At 36.5% G+C, this 26,711-nt stretch overlaps 1 protein-coding gene across 2 annotated transcripts in view; it reads right to left on the reverse strand.

Moving 5' to 3' along the window:
• Positions 1-22,275, reverse strand: part of RAB5A (RAB5A, member RAS oncogene family) — a 24,645-nt gene extending 2,370 nt beyond the window's left edge. The window contains exons 1-5 of one of the 2 annotated variants that reach the window (XM_026673561.2): positions 21,876-22,275; positions 13,690-13,942; positions 5,313-5,464; positions 3,861-3,983; positions 895-988 (exon numbers count right to left, since the gene is read on the reverse strand). In XM_026673561.2, coding sequence (XP_026529346.1) covers positions 895-988; positions 3,861-3,983; positions 5,313-5,464; positions 13,690-13,852 — 532 coding nt within the window. In that variant the 5' untranslated portion in view covers positions 13,853-13,942; positions 21,876-22,275. The remainder of the gene's footprint in view (positions 1-894; positions 989-3,860; positions 3,984-5,312; positions 5,465-13,689; positions 13,943-21,875) is intronic. The other variant, XM_087945072.1, reaches the window with a different exon arrangement.
• Between the last annotated feature and the right edge of the window lie 4,436 nt (positions 22,276-26,711).

The following is a 26,711-nucleotide window of genomic DNA, read 5'->3' on the forward strand; positions in this document are numbered from 1 at the left end:
ATCTGAATTTTGATCACATGTCCTTGGGGATGTTGCTATAGTCATAAGTGTGAAAAATGGTCACAAGTTACTTTTTTTCAGTGCCATTGTAACTGAAGGATCCCTAAACAGTTGTACATTGAGGACTAACTTACACTTTACTTTCACGAAGGAAATCACTTTGCAAACAAATTGGAAATATAAATGCTTTCTAATGGGACTTTACTTACTTAAAAGAATAAAAGAAAATGTCAACATAATATGGTATAGCGCCAATCAACTGAATAAAATAAACTCTGGAATGAGCTGAATTTGACACAATCAAATAATCTAACACATATTCTCAGATATTGAAATTAAATATAACTTTGAATTTGAGTTTAGTTTTAATGAAACTGGTTCATCTCAATATGCATAATGAATACAATATGTCAAATTAAAGCTTTACTTTAAACCAATATACAAATAAGCATGGATTCCATTCCACATGTACAGCAGCTTTCAGATCACACTTATTTAATAGGTTTAGTAATTATGGGCTTCTTCCGATAAAACCAAATTTTCCTTAACCAATCATGATCTACAGGGCCATAAACTGCCCATGAAATAAAAGTGCTTTGTTAAAAATAAATCAAGTTATTTGTTCAAAGTGAACATTATCTTTGCTAATCTACTTTTTATTTAAATATTCTGCATTCCATCAGTACTTTTGACTTTATCAATTTGTAAAGAGCTGCAAATTATATAAAATTGCTGTGTATTTTATGATTTAAAAATGTCAAAATTACTATCAAGCAGCAATCAGAGGCCAGGCTGTCCATTTGCCACTGTAGTTCCATCATTTTGATGACTGCTCTCCCTTAAAGTGTCACAAAAATATTTTTAAACTGTAACTTTAAATAAGAGTTCACTTACCAATTGCCATGAATATTTCATTTACATTCACTGATGTTTTAGCTGAGGTCTCCATAAACAATAAACTGTTGTCATCTGCATAAGACTGTGCTTCCTGTAAATTTAAAATGTCCATTATTTTTCTTGCTGTAATTCTGTATTATACAAAATATCTATTGTCTGCAGTTAGAATTGTGTTTTAAAGATAAAATTTTGACTTGACTAGTTTAATCAGATCAATGCTTTCAGCAAAAATTAGTAATTTTAAAGATTTGCAGTGACACCTACACAAATGAACAAAAATGCAACTGGATGAAGTAGAAATGAAGTATGAAACTGCTGAATTATTTCAAAGCTAAAATCTGAAAGTTTGGTGATTAAAGGATAAAGAAAATTAATTCTAATTTTAATACTATACTTATTAGAAAACAAAAAGGCTAACAAGGGAAATTGTTAGAAGTTATACACATAATTATAGCCCTGCCTATATAGAATTTATTTACAGTTAATTTTAAAAAAAAATGAATTAAATTTAAAAAATATTAATTAATTAAAAAAATATTGAAGAAGGGAATAACAAACCATTTCTGAACTGTTGACAAGTTACTTGAAATCAAGTTCAACTCAAACTGTTGTTTATCTTTGCACGTAGGTTGGGAACTTATCTTTAAATCTTCAATGCACTTTACATGTATTTGGGTTTGTGCTTGTTACATGCAGTGATAAACACAAAGGTAAAGGTTCCCCTCGCACATATGTGCTAGTCATTTCCAGTTCTAGGTGGCAGTGCTCATTTCCGTTACAAAGCCGAAGAGCCAGCGCTGTTCGAAGATGTCTTTGTGGTCATGTGGGCGGCATGACTAAACACCGAAGGCGCACAGAACGATATTACCTTCCCACCAAAGTGGTCCCTATTTTTCTATTTGCATTTTTTACATGCTTTTGAACTGCTAGGTTGGCAGAAGCTAGGACAAGTAACGGGAGCTCACTCCATTACGCGGTGCTAGGGATTCGAACAGCCAAACTGCCAATCTTTCTGATTAAAGCTCAGCGTCTTAGCTACTGAGTCACCACGTCCTCTTGTTATGTTATTTAACGTAAGATATATTAAATTTAGCATCAGTATGTTTATCAGTATGATAAATATACTGATGCTAAATTTAACATATCTTCCAGAACTACCCTATTTCATAGGAATTTCTGCAAACAGTCATGTTTCTGATTTATGGGATACCAAGTAAGATTCAGAAAAGCAACAAATAACAGTCTCCAAATAAGTAGAAATTTCTATTACGATACAGTAAATATCAAGCAGCTGTGATTTCTACAATTTAATGCTTGGAAATACTGTATTAATGTAGTTGAACCTCTGATGACAACTGAAAACCAAGAAAATGTAGACAATATTATAAATCTGTGATATGCTCATATTAGCATTTTTATGTGTTAACTTCTTGTTGATAATTCTCTTGGAAGTAAGTTATTCATACTTACTTTAAAGGTAGTGAAATATTAATACTGGACTTGAAGAATAGGTGTGCTTTGTTAAAACTCTGACAAGCACATGGAAGTACTTCTATTTTTTTTTTTTTTTCAATTCAAATACCCAAAGAGTTGCATTATTAATTGGCCTCAAAATTCCTGACAGGTCCTACTTTTATCCATAATTATCACCAATTAAAATCCGCCTGTCTGTTAAAGTATGCATAATTTTTGCATTTCATCTTGTTACAAATCTGTTAGTTTAAAAATTGGCCAAAATCATGAACCCCAAGACTGTATGAAAATCGGTGCTTCCATAGTCCAAATGTAGTATTTTATTTATTCAAACATATTAACTAACACGTGTTAGGCAAATACACGCAGTGTATACCTGGGCTTCTGAATATCACAGCATCTAAGACTGCATTTATTTTTATTTTTTTTAGAATGATGTAGTGGCAATATTTGTCCTCTTGCATTTTCATGCTTCCAAACTTCTAGGTTGGCAGAAGTTAAAACAAGAACAGGAGCTTACTCCATCATGTAACACTTGGGTCTTGAAACTGGGCTATCGGCTTTTGAGTCAACAAGCCCAGCTTCTTAACTGCTGGCCATATGACCATGGAAATGTCTTTGGACAGCACTGACTCAATGGCCCTTGAAATGGAGATAAGCACTATCCCCTGTAATTGACAACAACTAGCAGATTAAAATCCTTTACTATTGATAATAAAGATAGTAAAGATCCTTTATTAGTAGTAGTATAACATGAGTTATGCTTTTTAATTTCATCAGGCAGTTCTGTACACAATTAAAATTATTGTAATAAATGTTTATGTTGCTTAAGAAGGAGGGAGAACTGGTAGTTCTTTATGAACTCTGTTGGTATAAATACAGTAGTACTCGGTACTCAATTGGTTCTGGGAGGCATGACGATATTAAAAACAAGTGCCAAACGAACAAGGTGACTTTCCATGTGACCCTTTGTTTTGGCCAGGAAAAACTTTCTGTCTTTTTTCCTATGCCAGTGACCTTTCCATCATGGCTGACTTCCTGTCCGCCCTCTGTGGCCATCTCCCTCTTCCTTTTGTAGTAACCTTCCAAGTATGGCCGACTTTCTGTCTGCCCTCTGCGGCTATTCCTTTTGCAGGGTGCTGAATACCAAAGAAACTATGAGTACTGACAACATTTTTCATCAAAATATGTTGATTACCATATTTTTGAGTTTTGAAGCAGTCAAATACCAAGGTACAACTGTAATTACTATCATTTGCTTCCCAGCCATTGTCATTCCAGATACTATTTTTTTGGCATTGATAAGTAGATATTGAGGTTTCAGAAGATGAGTGATGATTTAGAATATTCATAATATGAATCATAAAATAAAGATCTAACTACTGATAGAAGTATCCTATCAAAGTAATAGTACTACAGTGTTTTACATTTCTATACGTTATTTCAGCAAAGCTACAATTTCAGACAAAAATATGGGAACTAAAACTTACCTGAAAATCTACAGCCCTTTTGTTAGCTAGATCAGCCTTATTTCCTGCTAAAGCTATTACAATGTTGGGATTTGCTTGCCTCTGGAGTTCTTTTACCCAGTTTTTTGCTCTTGCAAAAGATTCCTGTCAAGTATTTAAAGAAAAAACTCATTTCTTTTTCCATTTTACAATCTGCCAATAAAAGGATATGGTTTGATATCCAATGCCAAAAACTACATTTTAATTCAATTCTGTTTTCTCTTTTGTTGCATAAACTCTAATTTTAAAAACTATAACTATAAACTGCTTCAATGAAGATTTGTTCAAGATTATAAATTCATCTATAAAATAGCCAAGTCATTAACGTGAAATAGGCGAAGGAAAATGTTTTGCAAATAGCCAGTATCTATTATTACAATCTTCCATTCCTACATTTCTTTTTTCCTTTAATAATTTTTATTACTTTACTATATCTTGCATATACAGCTTATCTTATTCTTTATGCTTTTGATGAAATCGATTACAATCTCAATCTATAAAAATTTTATTTTATAATAAATGTAGATATATTACAAGATTCTTTTAGTATCTTGAAAACAAAAAATGTAAAATAACATGACATAATGTAGATGTTCACTCATTGCCTTAACTTTTAAAATGGATAAATAAATAAAAATTATAATAACAAATTATTATATTTATTACTATATATTTATTTTATTTATTAATTTGTACTCCATCTTTATTATCTTTACAAATAACTCAACATATCCAACAGTTTCTTCCTATTTTCCCCACAACAACAGTCTTGTGAGGTGAATTGAGTTGAGAGAAACTGATTGGCCCAAAGTCATCCAGATGGCTTTCATATTAAATATTATAAAAATAAAAAATAAACAAGAGAACACAGCAACAACCCACATAAGATGCAGAAACGATAACTGTATAAAAATATGAAACTACCTTGATTAAACTTGAGGAAAAACAATCCAAAATGTTGTGGTTTTTTTGGTGCTGTAGCTTCATAATGGATAGCAGTGTTTTTCACACAGTGAAAAGTTTGGATGATCAAAAGCACAATAGTATAATTTGATATTCTATGATATAGAACTGACCTTTGCAATTATTTTGCAAAGGGACAAGACAATTTGGGAACATGTACTGCAGACTGCTTTGAAGACTGAAAAACAACAGCAGTTTTAGGAGCAATATATAGCACAAGATGGTTTCCTGAAATCTATTCTAAAGTTAAACACCCTAATACTTAGGAAATGGCAGAGAGAAAAAAATGCTGTCATCCTATATTTTTGAATGTAAATAAACTATGTTATTGAACAACAGCCGTAAAACGTTAAAACTAGAGCAAAAAAAAATCTTATGATGGAAATACTAGTTCATATTGTAGAAATTAATACTATATCAATGTTTTCTATTGATAACAAAGATTTCAACTATCACATTAACTTTACCTACCTCATTGGTAATATCGTATACAACTATAGCTGCCTGTGCTCCTCTGTAATACATTGGTGCCAAACTGTGGTACCGTTCTTGACCAGCTGTATCCCAAATTTCAAATTTTACTGTTGTGTCATCAAGACATACCGTTTGTGTTAAAAAAGCAGCTAAAGAAAAAGAGAAAGGAACAGAAATTGGGTTCTCTTCATGTCCCATTGGCTTAGAACATTCTTTTCTGTCACACTCCATTAAAAAGTCCATGATAGTAATAATGCTTTAACAGGTTTATAGACACAGCGCTGCATGTTAGAGTTGACTTCTAATATTAGTGTACATACTATAAGGTCAAATCTAAATTTAATTCATAACTTTGCAAGTGTTAATTTCAATAAAAATATTTAAATATAGGAAGACAATCTCTCATATAGCAAAGTAGATCTTGTGCTGATGACACTTATCTAAATCCAAACTATAAGGAGTTTTATGATTAATGATGATAAGATCTCCTTTTCCACTCCATGTATTCGAAAATTATTAGACTGGGGATTCATTTAATAATTTGTGCACGTAATCACAATGTTCTGAGCTTAGCGTTTTTTTCAGAAGGAAAGTTGATCTTTGTTCTGTATTATTTCCTTACTTCCTATGAAACAGTTTGCCATGCCCCAGGTTTCTAAATTCAAATGATCAATTCCAACTTCATTTTTCTAGTTTCTTAGTTATTATGGCAATTATCTCTTTCTTAAAGATTATTTCAATGCAGAGAAAAATACACACACACAAACACATGTCTGTATGTGTGTGAGGTATTCTGGGAAGAACAAGTAGATCTAAAACAAGATAGAAGTAATAGACTGCTACAGTTCTGCAGTATATTGCAAAGAAAGGAATAAAAGTGTAAAACTCACGGGAACAAGCTTTAATTCTGATCTGTATTATAAGTGATAAAAGTGTGTCAAGCAGACTTCAATTTTCTAAGTAAGTACAAGTTAAATCCAATGGTTTACATTTTTTCTTTTTTTCCTCTTTATTAGGTTTGCGAGCTGCCCATCTGGGCTTGCAAACATTGAAAGTCAGTAAACATTAAACTGACCAGACACTAAAATAATAATAATAATAATAATAATAATAATAATAATAATAATAATAATAATAATAATAATAATAATAATAATAATAATAATAATCTATTCCAAAACAACTGGAGCACCATTTGACACCATTGGCACTGACATATTCATTATCAGTCAATTGCAAAAGTTGACATCATGCAATGATATCTGTACCACCACTAAACATCTCCATCGGAAAGGACTTGATAGGTAGACAAAAATGCCAAACCCAATCTGAACATCCTGCTGACTGTGCAACAAACCATAATTTACAAGTGAAAGATGTATGAAGTACACAGAAGAGGAAATTTGGAGCATAAAGAGCAGGATGTATAGAATTTTCACTGTGGTCTAGTTTATGTTTCCTTGCACCCAGTGCTCTATGACAGGGATCCCCAACCTTTTCGACGCCGCGGCCCGGTTCCGGCGTCAGCTGGGCGCCGCGGCCCGGTTCCGGCGTCAGCTGGGCGCCGCCATTTTTTTACGAAAAATCACTTCCGGTGATGTCACCGAAGCGATTTTCGTCAAAAAATGGCGGCGCTTCGGTGAGCTTTTTCGGGTAGAAATGGCTTTCTACCGGAAAAGCTCACCGAGCGCTGGCGCCACTCATCTTTTTGACGAAAAATTGCTTTTTTACCAAAAAAGATGGCGGCGCCCAGCAACCAGCGGCCCGGTAAGGCTTGTTCCGCGGCGGTGCACCGTCCGCGGACCGGCGGTTGGGGACCCCTGCTCTATGACATACTTTCTTTGACATAGTCACTGGAAGTTAGGCTGCATATCTGATCCCTGCATTGGCAGTGGAATTCCCCAAACTTCTGAATGACTTCAATCTTCCTTCTTTGACTCAGCCTGAGAAGTGGCTCAGTTCATAATCTCCATGGCTGCCATGTCATAGATCCAGGAGTGGGTCTCTACCGGTTCTGTTCACCTCTGTAGAACCGGTAGCTCTGAAGAGCAGCAGACATAGAACCGGTTCTATGTCTGCTGATGTTTCTGCCCACACGCCTGGGCTCTTACCTGATCTTTATTTCCTGAGTTTTCAACTTCACGGCAGCAGTTTAAAAAGCAAGAAAAAAGGGCTTTTTCAAAGGCTGCTTCTTGGCAAGCAGCGCTGCTCAGCTGTCCAGGCACCAGGCTGATGATTTACAGGCGCGTGCAGGGAAGCACATCGTAAATCACTGAACCTCGTAAATCACTGAACCGGTAGTTGACCCTGTCGGATCCCACCCCTGCATAGATCCAACCCAGAATCAGATCTAATACTGTTATTGAGCAATGTTATTGGAGCAATGCCAATGTGATCTATGTAAGGAATCTAAAAATATCCTTGAGATTCTCTTACATATCCACATGTGCATCAGCTGCCACCTTTCCTAGATTGTGACTCCCTGCACTCGGTTACTCAAGCCCTAGTCAATTCTAATTTGAATTATTGAAATGCACTCTATATGGGCTTGAAATCATTTGAAAGCTTAATTTAATACAAAGTATGGCAGTGAGAGCAGTATTTGGAGCCCCTACACCAGCTACCCATCTGCTTCTGAGTACAGTTCAAGGTGTTGATTACGACTTTTAAAGCTCTTAATGGCATAGGTCCAGGCTATATGAAGAAATGTATTGTCCCAGTCAGGGGTGGGATTCAAATTTCTTAATAACCGGTTCTGTGGATGTGGCCTAATTTGTGGGTGTGTTTTTATGTAAATATTTATTTTTTTTATAAAAAAGAGCAACTTTTATCCAAAAGCAGGCAGGCAGATTGAGTTGCTCACAGAATCACAGATTCACTTGAGATCTATCTATCTCCAATCAGCTACTTGAGTCTGCACTGGAAAGTAGAAGCTTCAGTCCTAAGGAAGGTTTGGCTCTTCTTTAGATTAGCTAGAAAGCAAGAAATCCAAGGATTTCCTGCTTTCTAGCTAATCTAAATCTCCCGGCAGAGCAGAACAGCTGATGGTTGGGGGGAAAAATAGCAACTTACCAAACCAGTTAAGTTGGATGGCTCGCATGCCAGGTAAGGAATGAGTGGGCAGGGAGGGGAGGGGCCAGCCAGTGGAGCGATTTGCCAGTTTTCCGAACTACGCATGTGTGCATTTGCAAGAAATCAGCTGTGCCGCCTGGACAGCTGACAAGCGCTGGGTTGAAAATCCTCTTCTTTCCTGCTTTTTTAACCTCAGCTGTGGTTTGCAAAGCAGCTGAGGAAGGAAAAGCAGGGAATAAAGGACAGCCTAGTGACTGGGCAGGTGGGTGGGCCAAATACCGAACCGGTTTGGTGTCAGCTGCTCTTTGCAGCTACAGGTTCTATAGAACTGGGCTGAACTGGTAGCATACCAACTCTGGACCTGGTACAACTATCCTATCCTACTCGGGCAGCAGATTGGCCGTGTTGCAGATCCCAACAGTCAAAGAACTCTGTCAGGATCCAGAAGAGACTTCTCTGCTGCAGCACCTGCCCTTTGGAACACCCTGCCCTCTAGGGTAAGATCTGGCCCCCACCTCCTATCCTTCCAGAAGAGTCCAAAGACCTGACTCTGCAAATCTGCCTGGGGACCCAATGGAGGAACTCAACTCTGGAGATGGCTCTAGATCAACAACAGACTCCCCCTCTCCCACTCTGCTTCCCAACGCTCAACCCTTTTACTAGTCATAATTAATTTATTTTCTTTGTTTTCTTTTTCCTTTTTTTCTTATTTTACTTTCACTTTGTTAAACATCCTTTTTATTTCTTTGTTTATTACAAGAAATACGAGGAAAGCAACATAACAATCTAGCAAATTATGCAAACCTAAACACTATATTTCAACTTACATCACCAGAATCTAATGCAATAGACATAACTAGAAAGATCCAAAAATTTGAAATAAATAATATCCATGTTATATTGTGCACAGACTTCTGAAACAAAACTGACCCCAATATGTTTTAGTGCAACCACATGTAGAGATATAAACATTTCTTTGCTGCCATTTGCTGGTCACCCAATTTTTTGCAATTCACATCTGATAAGCCTAATTTTATTGGTTACCAAATACAAATATTATTAGCTGAAACCTCACAGGGTAACTTTAATGGCACATGTCTGGCAATGTCCAAGGTAACAGATGTATGTTTCCATTATACTATTGCAGAATGTCTTCTTGCAACCATTTACAATACTATTAAAACTGATTTTGTAAAACATTTCAGTTCATGAAGAAAGGCTAAACGTTCTATGTCACCACTAAGTCCTCGATACCAACCCCAATTAGCTTCCTCTCCATAATCATAGTTCTTTGTATTAAATTTTGATCACATGATACTGTTATTCATAAAGAAAAGAAAGAAAAGAAAATCAGCAATTGCTCATTAATTGTAATAGCACTTAGATTTATACACTGCTTTATAGTGCTTCACAGCCCTCTCTAAGCAATTTACAGTCAGCATATTGCCCTCAACAATCTGAGCCCTCATTTTACCAACTTTGGAAGGAAGGAAGGCTGTGTCAACCTTAAACTAAGGAGGATCAAGCTCATGGCCATGAGTTGAATTAGCCTGCAATACTGCATTCTTACCTTTGTGATACCACAAGTCCCATGGTATTTTAAATACATCAAATTATTGGAATTTTATCAATTAGTAAGGATGTATAAAATAATCCATGAATAAATTGTTCCCAATAGTACACTGAATTCTGAATATGGGCTCAAGTGTTTTGGATGGAAGGGTGAATGCTTAAAGACACAAGTATGTTAATAACAGGGGTAGGTGTGTGTGTGTGTGTGTAAATATTTTCTGTATTATTGATTAGCAGTGTTGATAATCATTGTTATATATCTATAATGGAGAAAGCAACAAAGGGTTTACCCTACTTTCTTTGTAAGTGCTCATCCACCATCATCACCAAAAAAGGCTATTGGTTCTTCCCAACAATGGTAGATGTTGGTACATCATACTAATAGACTAGACCAAGGGCCCCCAACCCATGGGCTCTGGCTTATTTGCAACTGAGCTATATGAATGGCAGAATACAGTATACCTGATGCTCACACAAATGAAGCTGTGTGCATGCACAGGCACACCTACTGTTCACAAAAAACCATCCCCTTCCCCCTCTCCAATGGGCCACCAACCCGGAAAGGTTGGGGAAAACTGGACTAGAGAGAAGATAGAAACTTTATTTCTGTCATTGAACATTAAAGTACCCTGAACAACATGAATTATTGGCAACTATTTGAGTGAAGTTTACACATAATGTAATAAAATTTTACTATTTCTACTGAAATAAGTTTACCTTGATTGTTTAATGAAAAATAAAAATTATCAGTGACCCTAGAAATTTAAATAAAAGAGGGGTAGTCAAGTAAGCAGCAAATGTCCCTATAAAACTGGCAATACAGAAGAAAATAAGCTCAGGGGGGCAGAGTCAAATTTCATAAGGGTTTTTCCTTTCAAGCCAGTTGTGGGGGAAGGGAAGATTAAATTGAACTAAAGGCTCTCTTGAATTTGAGAATTATGAAATGATATAAATATGATGGACTAAATAATGACTCTCAACCATGGAATAATGAATTAATATCAATATATTGTTGCATAGATTATACAGATACTTGTTGCTAATTAGAATCAAAAGCACTAAGCTGCTAATAACACAGCTAGCATGTTTTAGGCACTTCAACTGTGCCTTAACTTGTGGTTATAGAAATATTTTTCTTTGATATCAATAGTTTTTACCAAGATACTGTTCCAGGATCTCTATCTGCAATCATTACAGAGTGGTAATAGTAATACCTGAACAGAGAATGTATTAATCTTCCACATAAACATCACTTGTATTATGATGCATGTCTCCGCAAAAAGGAAACAAAACACACAGGTCAAACACATGACAATGCTTATGGGCTTTAATTCTGACTATGTGACTGAGAAACACTGCAAAGGTCATAAATGGGTTGTCTGTCTGCCTGCCTGCCTGCCTGCCTGGCTTCCTATTATTTATTCATGCATGTATGGACTGTTATAAGTTCATAAGTTGGTGACCTGGATTTTGCAGATGTTGTTGTCTTAAGAAACATGAGACAATGTACAATAAGTAACAACTGTCTCATATGAAGAAGCAACCAAATTGGCTTCAAGATAACTGTTGAGAAAGATCATATATCTGAGTCTCCCCCTGCCCGCCCAAATAGATAGGGGGAATCACACTTAGATCACAATAACTTGAGGAAGTAGAAATCTACACTATTTGGGTAGTGTAATTCCTGAAATGAACATGCGGAGAGGGACAACAAGGGTCAAATTGGAAAAGCAACAGCTTTTTCCAGAGAATTAAAAAAAATCTGGCCATTGTTTATTGAAACTTCAATTCTGTATGCTCACCTCTATACTGATCCTGACAGTCATTAATACCAATGAGACCCAGAAGGCATCAGTGAATATTAACAACAGACTTGATGTTTTCCAACAAAGATGCCATCATCAAATCTTAAAATTTACTATTTTGATCATATTACTAATAAATTACATAATATTGTTGCATGCAGAAGAAGCCAACTTGCAGCTTATATTCTCTGTATGAAGAACAATTGAATCCCCAAGATGGCAATGAGATAACCACTCCCCTGATGCCAAACATCCAAGAGGATGTCCTCAAAATACATGGAAAGAATGCTCACGAAAGACGTAAAAGGATGTAAACATCACATGGGAAGATGCTAAAGTACTCACCCAAAATAAAAAATGTTGGAGATCCCTTGCTGTCTGATGTGTAGCATGGAAAGATTAATACTAATGCGAATGCAATTTCAAACAAATGGTCAATAAATGTATAGCTAATCCTCAACTTACCACCATTCATTTAGTGATTGTTCAAAGTAACAACAGCACTACAAAAATTTATGAATTTTTTTACACTTACAATCATTGCAGCATATACATAGTCACATAATCAAAATTTGGGCAATTGGGAACTGGCATATATTTATCACAATTGCACTATTCCTTTTTTTTCTTCCACATTTTGTTCTATTGTACTTTATTAATTCATTTAATTCTTTTTGTTAGTTTTTATTGTTTTTTATTTTTATGGTTTTATGTTTTAAGTATGGTTTTACATTATGTAAGCCACCTCAAGTCACCAAGGGTGAATAGGTGGCAATATAAATTAAATAAATAAATAAAAAATCTGCGTCATGTGATCACCATTTTTAAACATGCTTAGCCAGCTTCTGATAAGCAAAATATATGGGGAAATCTAGATTCATTTAATGACCACATGATTCACTTAATTGCAATGATTCATTTAAAACAATGGTAGCAAAAAGGTCATAAAATGAAGCACAGCTTGCTTAAAAACTGCATCGCTTAGCAATGGAAATTTTGGCTCAACTGTGGTTGTAGTTCCTGTAATGGTATGTGGGAATGACCTTAGGCCACCAGGACAAAGAGATGCTGCCTGGAAAATACACGGATAAAAGGGAACACAGCCCAAACAAGGGGCTAAGGAAGGGCCTTCCTTAAATTATCATGCTGTAAAGGTGATGGTGAGAGAATTGTACTTTCAAACTTGCAAGTTTCTGTGAATATTTAGCATAAAGTAGAATTAGTTATCTGGTGGTCTTTCCTGTCTGTGTACCTGTTAATACTGACATCAATCTTGGGACCCGATAGTTCTCCTGCAATCATCTTTACAGCTTGATAACTTAGGGAGTGTCCCACTTGCACCATCCATTTTGCAGCTATAACAGGGCTTTCCAACCCCAGGGCTGCTATCAGTCTGGGGCCTATTGGGAACCAGTCCATGCAAATGGCAGACAGGCACACAAAGCTTAATTTGCACATATGCATAAGGTAGGTTGCATGTGCAAAATCATTCCCCTCCTCCAACATTGCTGCTGATCTGTGGAGCAAGAAAGGTGGGGGGCTGCTGAGTTGTGAGTTATGGTTCTCTTAGTGATTATTCCCTAAGCAGCATCTCTTTCTCTAGTCTCTCAAGGTCATTTTCACATACCATTACAGTAAGTGACAATTATCTGTAACTTAATTGTAAAATACAGCAGTTTATAAAATTATCTGTAGTTAATTGTATCTTATTTAAGAATTTTCTCTAAAAATTGTCACATGGATTTTTAAGTAGATACTTTAAAAATTCACAGTGAATAAAAGTGCCCAAAACCATTTTAAAATTATGCAAGTAATACGATAGCCTGTGACGGAGATGTAATTAAACATAATTTAAATATTAACTTGACATGAATTACCAATTCATAAGCATAAATGATGAAGTTTGAAATTGTAACATTTCTCACCTCCAATTGTACTTTCTTGGAACTCATGAAATTGGCCTTTTACAAAGCGAAGCACCAAACTTGATTTGCCAACTGCAGATTCACCAAGAAGAACTAACTTGAACTGACATATTTTATTCCCAGCATTGGGCCCATTGGGTCTAGTTGCTCCTCGGTTGGCCATGTCCAAACTAGAAAGGAGTCCCTTGTTTCAGATTCTTAAAAGAAAAGATTCCAGGATTCGAATCTTAATGTGCCTTCACCTCAAGGCAGCCTGTAATATAAAATAGCATTCACATTTTAGAAAAGGTCATAGGCAGTCATACTAAAATTTATAATAATCTTTATAGGGTGCCTTGGTTTTCAAAACACTATGTATATTTGATAGCAGGTTATCCAGCAAGGAATTACAGCCAATCAATTACAGTATATATAGTTTGTTTATACACACACACAAATTCAGGGAAATATAACTGAACTGTATTTCCAAGAATATTTCCAAAGAATTAATATTAAAGACCTAGTATTACTATAATACACAATGCAAAATCATTTATCTCTGAATGGTTTCCTCATTACTTTATAGTTGAGAAGAGTATGAAGTGGATAATAGAATTATGAAGACAAATCCCACTTCTCCTTTCATGAGTGACTATCTCTAGTTTCCTTTATATTATTCAAGAGGTTTATTTTTCCCCCATTTCTAATCAATATGTATTGTTGACACATAGTGAAATTGTTGTGAGCATCACACTAGAACACCAAACATTGTCACAAATATCAATTTTAATGTATTTAAATTTTATCCTGGATCAGTCTTGATTATTGCAATGCGCTCTACATGGGGCTGCCCTTGAAGAGCATCCGGAAGCTCCAGTTGGCGAAAAATGCAGTGGCCCGCATGGTTTTGTGCAGACCCCGGTATGCACGTGTCACCTCTCCTGCAGGAGCTGCATTGGTTGCCGATTTGCTTCCGGGTGCAATTCAAGGTGCTGGTTGTCACCTTTAAAGCCCTTCATGGCTTGGGTCCGGGTTATCTGAAGAAACATCTCTTGCCGGTCACATCTACCCAACCCATTAGAGCGAGGAGGCAGGGAATGTTGCAGGTTCCACCCCTGAGGGAGATACATCTGGTGGGACCCAGAAGGGCCTTCTCCGTGGTGGCTCCCTCTCTCTGGAATATCATTCCCCCAGAGATTAGAATGGACCCCATTCTAGCACTCTTCCGAAAGACACTGAAGACCTGGTTTCGCCAGCGGGCCTGGGGAACCCAGAGAGGGATGGAGCCCATCAAGTGTGATCTGTTGTCATCAGGACGGGGGGTGGAAGTTGGTTTTTGTTTTTTTGTTTGGTTTTGTTTTTTGTTTTTCCAAATTTTGTTCTATTGTATTTTACTAATTTATTTGATTCTTTTTGTTAGTTTTTATTGTTTTTCTATTTCTATTTCTATTTTTTGTTTTAAATATGTTTTAACATTGTGTAAGCCACCTCGAGTCGCCATGGGCAAATAGGCAGCAATTATAAACAAAATTAAATAAATAAATAAATAAATTTAGAGTGAGAAAATTAGTCAATGTATTAATGGAGAATAGTCATATTAGTTATACATTTCAATTAAATGTAACCCATGATAAAATTTAGGCTTTATCCTGACTCTTACTACCCAGTATATAATTGAAAGTACAAGAATGGCTCTCAGTTCACATTCACTGTCTTCAATGCTCAAATCCCTTAATGTATAAAATATAACCATCTAAATAAATTACAATTTATACAATTACATTACTTCAAAACAATACCACAAGCAGAACTGGAATTTACCAATTCTCTGAAAAAGAACTATGTTACAGCAAAACTTCAGTGCTAAGATTCCATAATTTTTAGAATATAAAAACAAAAATAAACTGGGAAACTATGGATGTCAACCTCTTTTTCTTTAAACACCCAAATGTGCAATTCAACTGAACCTCCTAAACAGCAACATTGTGATTCAACAGTTGATCCAATAGTGCTGCCTCACTCAAGGTCTATTTCTATCCATATTATTGTCACTAATTAATGCTATTGGTAAATTGACTGTAACATCACTAAATCTGAATATTCTCCAAGAGTGTTTTGTTGCTGAAGAAATATTGTGGTATGACTGATAGCGGAATACTTTTTCCTACTTTTTCCACTGCAACTTCAAATCTGGAGATTTTTGAAAGCAGATATAGATTATATGGAAGTATGTGGAAAGGACTACAGAAGCAAACCTCTCCTTTACGGTTGGTAAATAGGTATGGTATAAGATTCTACATAATCTATTATTAATTGCATTGTTTCAACCATTCAGTCAAAACATGCACTAATAATTAAAACTGTAACATTTATAAATGAATATAATATAATCAATAAATAAAACTGAAACCAAATACTGTATTTTTCGGAGTATAAAAAGCACCAGACTATAAGTCGCACCTTGGTTTAGAGGAGGAAAAGAAAAAAATATTTTGCCTCCATGAGTCCCGTTTTTGCCCTCTGCAGCCAAAAAGATGCATTTTTGGCCTGCAGAGTGCCTCTGGATGCCAGGAAGGGCAAAAACAGGATGCACGGAGGCTTTAGGAGGCCAAAAATGGGCCTGAATTCGCTGTATAAGATGCATAGACATTCCCACCCACTTTGGGGAGTGGGGAGAGTGCATCTTATACTCTGAAAAATACGGTAAGTTTTTCTCTGAGAAGCATGCTACTTCTATTCCACTTTTATGGATGGATGAAAGGATAGTTAACTGGAAAAAGTTAATTAATCTGCTACTGAACTTCTGTGGTATTGTCATAATTTGTTACATTTATAGCTCAATTTTTCCCCCAGATATTTCAGGCAGTTTATGTCAGATCTCTGTTTTATTCCTACAAAAACTATAATGATATCAATTGGCTTATAGCATAGCAAAAGAAAGTCACCTGTCACCGTGTTTCCCTAGCTGAGGGTGGACTCAAAACTTCCTCTCCCTAGTTTTAGTCCAACATTTTAAGTACTACAGGTAGTCCTTGAGTTACAACCACAACTGAGCCCAGAATTTATGTTGCTAAGTGAGAAATTTATTGAGTTTTGCCCCATTTTACGACTTTTCTAGCTACATTTGTTAAGTGAATCACTGCAGTTAAGTTATTAACACTGTTGGCTTCCCTATTGACTTTGCCTGTCAGAAGGACACAAAAAATAATAACATGACCCCAGGACACTGCAATCGTCATAGATATAAACCAGTGTCAAGCATCTGAATATAAATCACATGACCATGGGATGTTGCAATGGTCATAAGTCACTTTTTTCAGTGCTGTTGTAACTTTGAACAGCCACTAAATGAATTGTTATAAGTCAAGGACTATCTGTATACCAGACTGAGTCTTCATAGCCTCTTGACAGCTATGAATATCAAATAAAGATGCTCTAATTTGAAATTCAATCCTGCAATTTCTACTATAACTTCCTAAATTTAGTTTTCATTTTGTTTAACAAAATATGATTTTGCTGCCTATCTTTTCCCTAGACCTCCTTCCATTCCATAATAGCAAGTAAGCAAGATGACTATAATCTGGATATGCTGGCTTTCTCCCCATTAAAGGTAGTATTAATGATAAAAAATAATTACAAACTAACCACAGACTAATCAGCCTGACAATAATTTGGAAGATCTCAGAAAAGATAATCGAACAACAGATCTGCAAACATCTAAAAACAAAGCTATTACTAAAAGCCAATATGAATTTGTCAAAAGATCATGCTGAACAAATTTTATTGCATTCATTGATAAAGTGACTAAATTAGTGAGTCAGCAAAATGCTTTGAACATAGTATACTTGGAATTCAGTAAGACATTTGACAAAGTAGACAGTTATTTATTTATCTGTAAAATAAAAAAATGTGGAATAGACAGCTTCACTACTATATGGATCCATAATTGACTAACCAAACACATTCAACATTTAGTCCTCAATGGAACTACACTGACATGGAAGAAAGCATTCAGTCAGTTACTTCAAGTTCTGTCTTAGGCCCAGTACTCCAAAAACTTCATAAATGATTTAGATGAAAGGATAGAAGGAAGACACATCAAATTTGCAGATACCACCAAGTTGTGAGGAATAGCCAACAGTTTAGAGCTCAAAATCCAGGGGTGGGATTCAAAAATTTTAACAACCATTTTTTGGGCGTGACCAGGTGGGCGTGGTCTTGTGACTGGGTGGGCATGGCTGCTTCTTTTTTTGCAGCACCTCCTCCTGTTTTGTTTTGTTTTCGTCCTAGGCCACAGGAAAGTCTCCTGGGTGGGGGTGTTTTTGCTCCCAGGAAGCTTCCTTGAGGCCCAGAAAGGCAAAAAAAGGAGCACGGTGAAGGGGGGCGCACAGCACACACACGCCCCCTTTCACCTCCTGGGTCTCAGGAAAGTCTCCTGGGCAAAGCAATAAGACAGCGAGGGGGATCCCAGCATAGTTGATGTCAGAACAGCTTATCGTCGGGAGGAAAAAAAATATTTTAAGGAGTGACTGGGTGGGGGAGAATGCAGTCAGCGATGTTGGGCATGTGCGCGATGTCACACATGCGCGATAAGGACTGGACAGGAAGGGGAGGGCAGAGAGGGACAGGGCCAGCCAGGGGCACAATTTGCCAGTTCTCCGAACTGTACAGAATTGTAACAACTGGTTCCGTAGAACTGGTAGAATCCCATTCCTGCAGTGGGCCCTATCCAACAGAATGCAATTCAGTGATGAGAAAATTAAGATTTTTACACTTAGGCAAGAAAAACTAAATGCACATATAGAATTGGTGGTACCCAGCTCAACTGTGAGAGGGATCTAGGAGTCCTAGTGAACAATCATTTAAGTATAAGCCAGCAGTATAATGCAGCTAGCTAAAAAAGCCAATGCATTCCTAGGCTGCTTCAACAGAGGAATAGTACCAAGATCACATGAAGTATTAGCACCACTATCTATTGCTTTAGTAAAACCATATGTGGAATACTGCAACACACACACAAATGTTGAGATCCTAGAAAAAATACAGAGAAGAATGATGAAGATGATTAAGGGACTGGAGGCTACACATCTAATGAACAATTGTGTGAATTAGGCATGCCTACTCTAAAAAAGAGAAGGATTAGAGATGACATAATAGCAACCTTCTAATATGTGAGGGACTGTCAGAGAGAGAAGGGGGTCAAGCTTTTTTCCAAAGTACTGGAGGACAGGAGAAGAAGTAATAGATGAAAGCAAATAAAAAAGAAGCAATCTAGAATTAAGGAGAAAATTCCTGACAAACAATTAATCAATGGAAGTTCTGGGTGCTCCATCACTGGAAGTTTTTAAGATTATGCTGAACAGCTATTTATCTGGAATAGGGTCTCCTGCTTAAACAGGGAATTGGATCAGAAGACCTCTAAGGTATCTTCCAACTCTGTTGTTTTATAATTCTAATCACATATAACATGGGGATTTTAATAATGGCAAGTTTTTAAAGAGAAATTCTACAGATTCATACATTGAAAACCATGTATTTTGGAAGAAGAAAGAAAAAATGTTGCCCCCTTGGTATTAAGATTGAAAATATCTTTGGTTATCTTAAAAACATAAGATATATTATCATGATCACATCAGGCCATTGTTTGGCATTAAGCCTCAAACAAAGCACACTTCAAAGATAAGATCATGGAATACTGTGGAATTTATTTCTAAGTAAATATGTATTGCAAATCCAGTTTCGCCGCTTAGTAGTCAATTTACTCAGTACTTCATTGGATCATCAACTACTTCACATCCTGTTATATATTAATCAGTTCTTACTCAGCTCAATATCACCCTCTGTATCCTAGTTAAAATGAAACTGATACCACACTGAGAGTATGGATATAACATGACTCTGGTTACAGTAATGATCTTTTGCAATTTACAAATAATTACATTGTTTGCTGAATCTCAGGATTTTTCTATAATGGGAAATCATAATCCATAAACATAGTAGATTGTTTATTCCTACTGTGTTAATGTACATATACACCACTGAACAAAAGCTATTAAAATTAGTGTGGAGTGCTCAGGATCTCTTAAATTGCTATCTCAGCCCTGAAAATAGACCACAGAAAAATAATCATTAGATTTGCTATTTATGCTTCTAAATTGGAATTAAGGCCTCTGATGATCATACTGTTTAAAAATCCTTTATATCTTAAAAACAGGAAAATAGAAAATAACTAAAATTGCACGTTTATACAGATTTCTTAGGAAGTATAAAGCACAAGTATTAAGAAATTAATAATATATTATTCTAATATAAATTAACTATACCTGGATATCAGAAGACAAAATGCATGTTTCTTTTTTCAGTGCAATTATAGTTTTATGTCTTTTTGAATTATACAAACACAGAACTTCTTTGCCTGAAAAAGATGCTGATGCTTTAAGATTCATCTTTTTAAAGCAATTATTCAATGATCCCATGAGATCACACTTATTGAAGAAAAAAATGGCTATTCTATAGACATACAGATTGGATTTCTAATGGATAACTGTTGCTATATCAGGATTATATGGAATTATGTTTGCATATGTAAATTTCACTTGAAAATAAAAAAGTAAATTTTAAAAATAGTTTTAAAATTTGTAATAACAGACTTCTTATAAGTTACAAGCTGTTTAGTCTAGATCCGTGATGGCGAACCTATGGCACATGTGCCAGAAGTGGCACCCAGAGCCATTTCTGCCGGCACACGAGAGGTCGCCCAGAAGAGCCCCACTGCACATGTGCGTGCTTCCACCCGACAGCTGATTGTCGGGTATCTGGCGCACATGCGTGGGAGACACGTGCACTTGCGCAGACACATGGCACACGGGGGTCAGACACACATGCGAAGATGCTTGACGTGCAAGGGGGTTAAGTGGCATGCACATGGGGCATGGGGGGGGCAGCATGCATTGCCTTCTGGGTGCTGGTGCATGTGCAATTTTCAACAAGAGAGCCGAAAATGGTTAGCCACCACTGGTCTAGATACGAAATGCATTTACAAAGTTCTTTAAAAGTTAAAGCACATTTATACCATCATTAAAGGATTTTTTAAACTCCATTGCTAGTAAGTACCACTCTCAAATATACTATGCTTATAATTTCACTATCCTCTCCCTCCCCCCTCTCACTCCAAGAGCTACTTGGGACCAATTTTATCAGAACAGAATAAGCATAAACAATATTTACTCTGCCACTTTGCCTATTTTTATTCTTCATAGAAAGGACAAATGGAGACCTCTCTTGTGTCTTTTCATATTATTTTGTTTGGGATCCAGAAATAGAAGCAGGAAAAGTCATAGAAGCAAGTATATGTTGCTTTTTTTTTTTTTTTTTTTTTTTTGCCTTTTGTAACTTGACAAAGAATTACATATAACTATAAGTGCTATTTAAAAAACTAGATTTGGATTATGGTAAAAAAGCAGATTCTTAGAAAATCAAAGTAAAATTGATGTGAAACAATATTTAATGAGGCAAAATTTGAAAGCAGAATTTAAATATTGCATTACATTTTAATTGTTTTAGGATACTGATACCATATAAAATAAAATCTGAATTGTCAGATGTGCAGCATTTTCTGCAATTAATTTCCTATAACTGAGGATAGACCTCTAATAAAATGGATTGATACTTTAAATTGCAAAGTGCCCAAAAACCTTATCAAAATAACTTTTCATGTTTATATTATTAATCCATCATTGAGATATTGTTAAGCAATTAGGAATATTGAGACACGGGTATCAGTTAACTAATGTAGCATTAAGATATATCAAATCCACACAACAGAAGGTGCTTTTCAATTACATTCAATTCCATATTTTATTCCCTCTTCGAAAAGATGCCCTCTCTGAATTCCAAAATTTCTTTTGCCCCCCACGACATCGCCTTTCTCCGTGCATTTCTCCAGCAGCTCTGCCCCAGGAATAAGAGGAAGTGGGAGAATTGGGGTCGCCATTTTGAGGGTGAAAGGGAAAACGGCTCAGTTCTCTGTCTTTGCCGCATCTCCTTCCACTTCCACACCGATCTGAGGCATCGTGGACAATGCTCAAAGCAACCCCGCACGCACGCACACAAGAGAGGGAGCGAGTGCATCACAGGCGTCTATCCATTTTGTTCGAAGCACGACCTGTTCTCCTCCCCCATTAGGTTCGGCTTTGATATATCGTTACCTGGCTGTGACGGAAAGCCAGGAGCCCCTTCTCCAGTTTCGTTGCCCCCGCGAACCGATCCCTGAAAAAAGGAAGAATGCCGCCGAAAGCCCGGTTCCTGTGGCTCACGGCACAGGGAACAAGGAAACAGGGCTCTTCCGTGCTTCACGATGGGTAAACGCGGCCTCCAACTTCCGTCTTTTCCTCCTCCTTCCACTCCCGGACCAAAACACGAACACGTAACTTCCTTTAGCCGTGCCGCCTCCTCTTGCCACGTCACCGCACCCCGTCCTTATATCATTTCCGTTTTGCACAATCACATGCCAATCGGACGTCGTTACAGATCGAGACCGTAAAGGAGGGCATTTTCTGTGAAGCAGCAACTGGCTCGCGCTGAGAATTGTGGGAGGCCAGAAGGCTCGTAAAGGATGGTGACGTCTCTCCTCTTGTCAGTTCCACAACGATCCGTTCCACGAGGCAACGTTTCAGAGCTATTGGCATATTTATTGTTTTGATTTGATTTATATCGCCACCCATCTCAACTGTGGGAAATTATTGTAATTGATTTGTTATGAGCCGCCCAGATTCATGATGAGGTGGGCAGCATAGAAGTTTAATCAATAACCTCCCTGGACAATTTACAACAATCTAAACATACAAAAAAAAAATTCAGTCAAAATAAAATACATATAAACCAGTACAAATGAAATTAACAAAATCCATAGCTAGGGTCTACAACTCCACATTCAACAGACCTATTAAGTGGGCTCTGCTTCTAGGTCTTCAGGCCTGATGCCACAATCATGTTGGTCTTATGGAAGGCTATTAGGGTCATGACCAGTCAAATCTGGGAATTGCATGATGTTCCATAGGGATTCTTAAAAAGTTTGTATTATGGTTATCAATCACTGATAACTTAATATAAGCTCAGACTAGAAGTTGTCTACCTTACTGATTTAGTGTATCTTTTTTGCAGATTTTGAAAGAGAATGGAATTGGTAGTGGGTATTTTGGACTAGTTCCCTCAGAATTATCAAAAATAAAAGGAAAGGAAGGAGGGAGGGAAGGATGGAAGGAAGGGGAAGGGAAGGAAGAAAGGGAAGAAATGGGAGGCTGAAACAGGAAGAGAAGGAAAGAGGGAAGGAAGAAATTGTTATTCATTTACTATCAATTGAGACAAAATAAGGTAGCAAAGAGGAGTCTATACAACTGATTTAAAATGAGAAACATGGATGACTACAAATCCCCCAGAGATTTGCATAATGTTATACTAGTTAGCACTCATGGAGATTCTATACTTTATATCATACCAAGATCATAATCACTAGGATTGATCAGGAGTAGATAAAATAAAACCCAATCAACTAATTCTCAATATATTAGCAAAGATTTTTCACACTAGAAGAAGGCAAATAATAGCTTCTGCCTTTTTATACTAGACGCTGGGAAAACTCAAGAACTACCTCTATAAATGCAGAATAACAGATTAACAGAGAGACCATTGGAGATCATTTAGTCCAGGGGTGTCAAACTGGTGGCCTGTGTGCCAGATGCGTCAAGCTCAGTCCAGGGGTGGGATTCAAAAATTTTTACTACCAGTTCTGTGGGCATGGCTGGTGGGCCTGGTGTAGTTTGGGGTGTGTGGCTTGGGGGCATGGCAGGGGAAAATCTCCATTCCCACCCCACTCCAGGGGAAGGATACTGCAAAATCTCCATTCCCACCCCACAAATCAGATTTCCAGCTCCATTACCCTGTGCAGGGCAACAAAAGAAGACCCAGCTGATCAGCTGGGATTCGGGAGGCAGAGAATAGATGGGGGCGGGGCCAGTCAGAGGTTGTATTCCAAACTTACTCAAAATTTCTACTACCGGTTCTCAGAACTATTCAAATTTCCGCTACCAGGTCTCCAGAACTTGTCAGAACCTGCTGAATACCACCTCTGGTGCAGACTACGCCCACCCTGGCTCCACAAAGGCAAAAACCATTGTGGTATGTCATGTGATATCACATGACGTGATCAAGTTTTGACACCTGTGACTTAGTCCCACCTCTGCTCAAGCAGGAGACTCCCATTTCAGACAAATGGCTGTCCAGTCTCTTCTTGAAAGCCTCCAGTGTTGGGGCACCCACAACTTTTGAAGGCAAGCCATTCTACTGGTTGCTCAAAAATATTCATAAACAAACAATAAAATAGGTTTTTATATAAAGTAGAACTTACATAAGCCTGAAGTCTGTCTATGCTGGTAATACCAAAACATAATGGACTGAATAGTTACTTATGCACAAGTCTATTTAACTTTGCTTTCTTTTCTAATTTATCCTTTTGACCATGTACTTGAAAGTATCTACTATATTCAAAGGAAGTTTACAGTAAATAAACGTAAAAGATTATTCATGATTCAATACCCCTCCTCTATGTAGTTTTTACTATATTTTAAAATACTTTACCTTTAAAGGCAACATTATTAGGAAAAGGAGAATCTATGTATCACAAAATATATTTATAAATATTTCAGATATTCAGAAGTATATTTATGCTTTTGCTTTGCTTTTATGCTTTGTTAAGATTTTTATATTATTGACTTTATTTTCTGTTCTCAATAATATTCATGACAAGTTCTGACATCCAGTTTGCTTATCAGTTCTCAAAACAGTCCCAGTAACTTTAGCAGACAGTTTAGGAATCTTACAATATTTATCTGATCTCAATTGCAGAACTGCGGACAATCAATAGATGATAACAAAGAGGTAGTGAAATCTCTAAAGTCTTTACTTTCATAATCCATAATCCTTTACAAAGCTAGAGCCTGAGATTCATAATTCACATCAGACACTGTTTCTACAATTAAGCCAGCTGCCCTTAGTTCTTCCCCTTTCTCTTTGGTATCAATTTGTTTCTGTCTCCAGGATATTACAGAAACTGAATTATGGTATTATTTAGTTGAAAAGCAGAACTGGCCGCCTATTTAGATACCTGCAAAGTATTAATGGTTGATTCATATAGCTCTAATTATTGCTTATGTTCTTAAGATTAGAAGAGGGAATTTTGGCTGGAAACTTGCTGTCACCACAAACATTTTCTTATTGTATCTTCTTTCTGAGTGAATTAAGTTAGGACAGGATTTCTTCAACAGATGGCATAAACAGGATAGACAAGGTCAGCAAATAGCTGTTGATTCCTCACTATAAAGTCCCTTCAATGGTCAACCTCAAAAACTGAAAGGATCTCTGGTCTCATTACTTGCTGCCCTTTGATGTCTCTCATCTCTTGGTTTATAGTGCTCCGGTAGCAGCACAGCCTTGGGTGTTCTGTGTTCTGGTGGTGATATTAAGTTTTGTGGATCAGGGTAGTTATCTGGAGAGTGCTGTTGCCTGTCAGGTCCTGCTGTTGCCTATTAGAAAAGACCTTACCAAAGGATTTTGGGTGGGGGTGTTATTTCCAATCCAAAAGAACATAGGGTCAGGAGACAATTTGCTTTTTCCAGCCGCCAGAATAGAAATGATAACTAAGGTATAGAGTCCTGCACTAAGATAGGAGAAAGCAGCAAACAATACAGCTCTGCAGATTATTGTTCACATAATAGGTTCATTTCATTTTCAAATGGAAAACATAACTTTCTGAAAGATTATGGTATTATTTAATTGAATTATGGTATAATCCCCTGATTTGGCTGTACCTATATAAATAGCAGGCTGGCACCAAGATACAGTCTCTTTTGTAGACACGTCCCCAAGAAATTTAAGCTGCCATCTCAGCACTGGGATATGGAGAGTATGCAGGTAAAGATTCAACAGCTGATTTAATCACTATCAAGAAACATGCGTAGAAGATATTGTCTTGCATTATCAGGTTAAAATCAGTAATTGTTTTTTTTAAAGGACAGTGGGCACAATCAAACTAGAAAAAAGTTGCAAGAGTGAGACTAATTTGATATATGCATTGCACTGGGCTATAAAATGGCTTGTTAGTTTGCTATATGAATTAAAAATTAAAATATAGTGTCAAGTTAGAATCATTTGTAATAATTTTTTTCTGTTAATGCACAATTTTTACTTGATACAGGTCCTTCAATCATATACAAAGCAAAATGTACTAATTATGTTGTTTCTTTAAATGAAATAAACTTAATTTTGTAAAGGTAACATTATTTATATATTGAATAATGATAATGAATCTTTATAGCAATAAACTAATAATCATATTTTGCTGAATGAATGATTTATATTTTATTGATTGTGGAAAAAACAGTAAGAACAGTAAATTTTATATGGGAATTGGGCATAATATTGTTATATTGTGATACATTTAATTATCTCTTAATTTCATATTTTCTGACACTCCTTCAAAGGTGATAGTAAACTAGTTTCGCTAGGTTTCTAACCTAGCCTTTATTAAAGCAGGCAACATTTCTATATTTTCTAACCCCTTTGTCTAGTTGTTCAATGGCAAGTCTATAGAATATAGAATGGTCAAACAAATGGCAACTTCAAATCTCAACAAATAAATGCTCTGTCTTACATATTGGCAAAAAAAATCAGAAAATAAAATACAAGCTGAATAGTCAAGATCTTGTTGATGATCCAAGCTCTGTAAAGGACCTTGGAATACTCATCTCTAATGATCTAAGTGCTAGAGCCCACTGTAACTACATAGCCAAAAAGGCATTAAGAGTTGTTAACCTAATCCTACGTAGCTTTTTCTCTGGTAATATTACACTACTAACTAGAGCATACAAAACATTTGCTAGACCAATACTCGAATACAGCTCATCGGTCTGGAACCCACATTACGTATCTGATATTAGCACAGTTGAAAAAGTCCAGAAATATTTCACAAGAAGAGTTCTCCACTTCTA

This window comes from Notechis scutatus, chromosome Z (assembly GCF_049901735.1).
Source record: "Notechis scutatus isolate UNSWTSFEM ecotype Mainland chromosome Z, rNotScu1.2, whole genome shotgun sequence".
Classification (NCBI taxonomy): Eukaryota; Metazoa; Chordata; class Lepidosauria; order Squamata; family Elapidae; genus Notechis; species Notechis scutatus.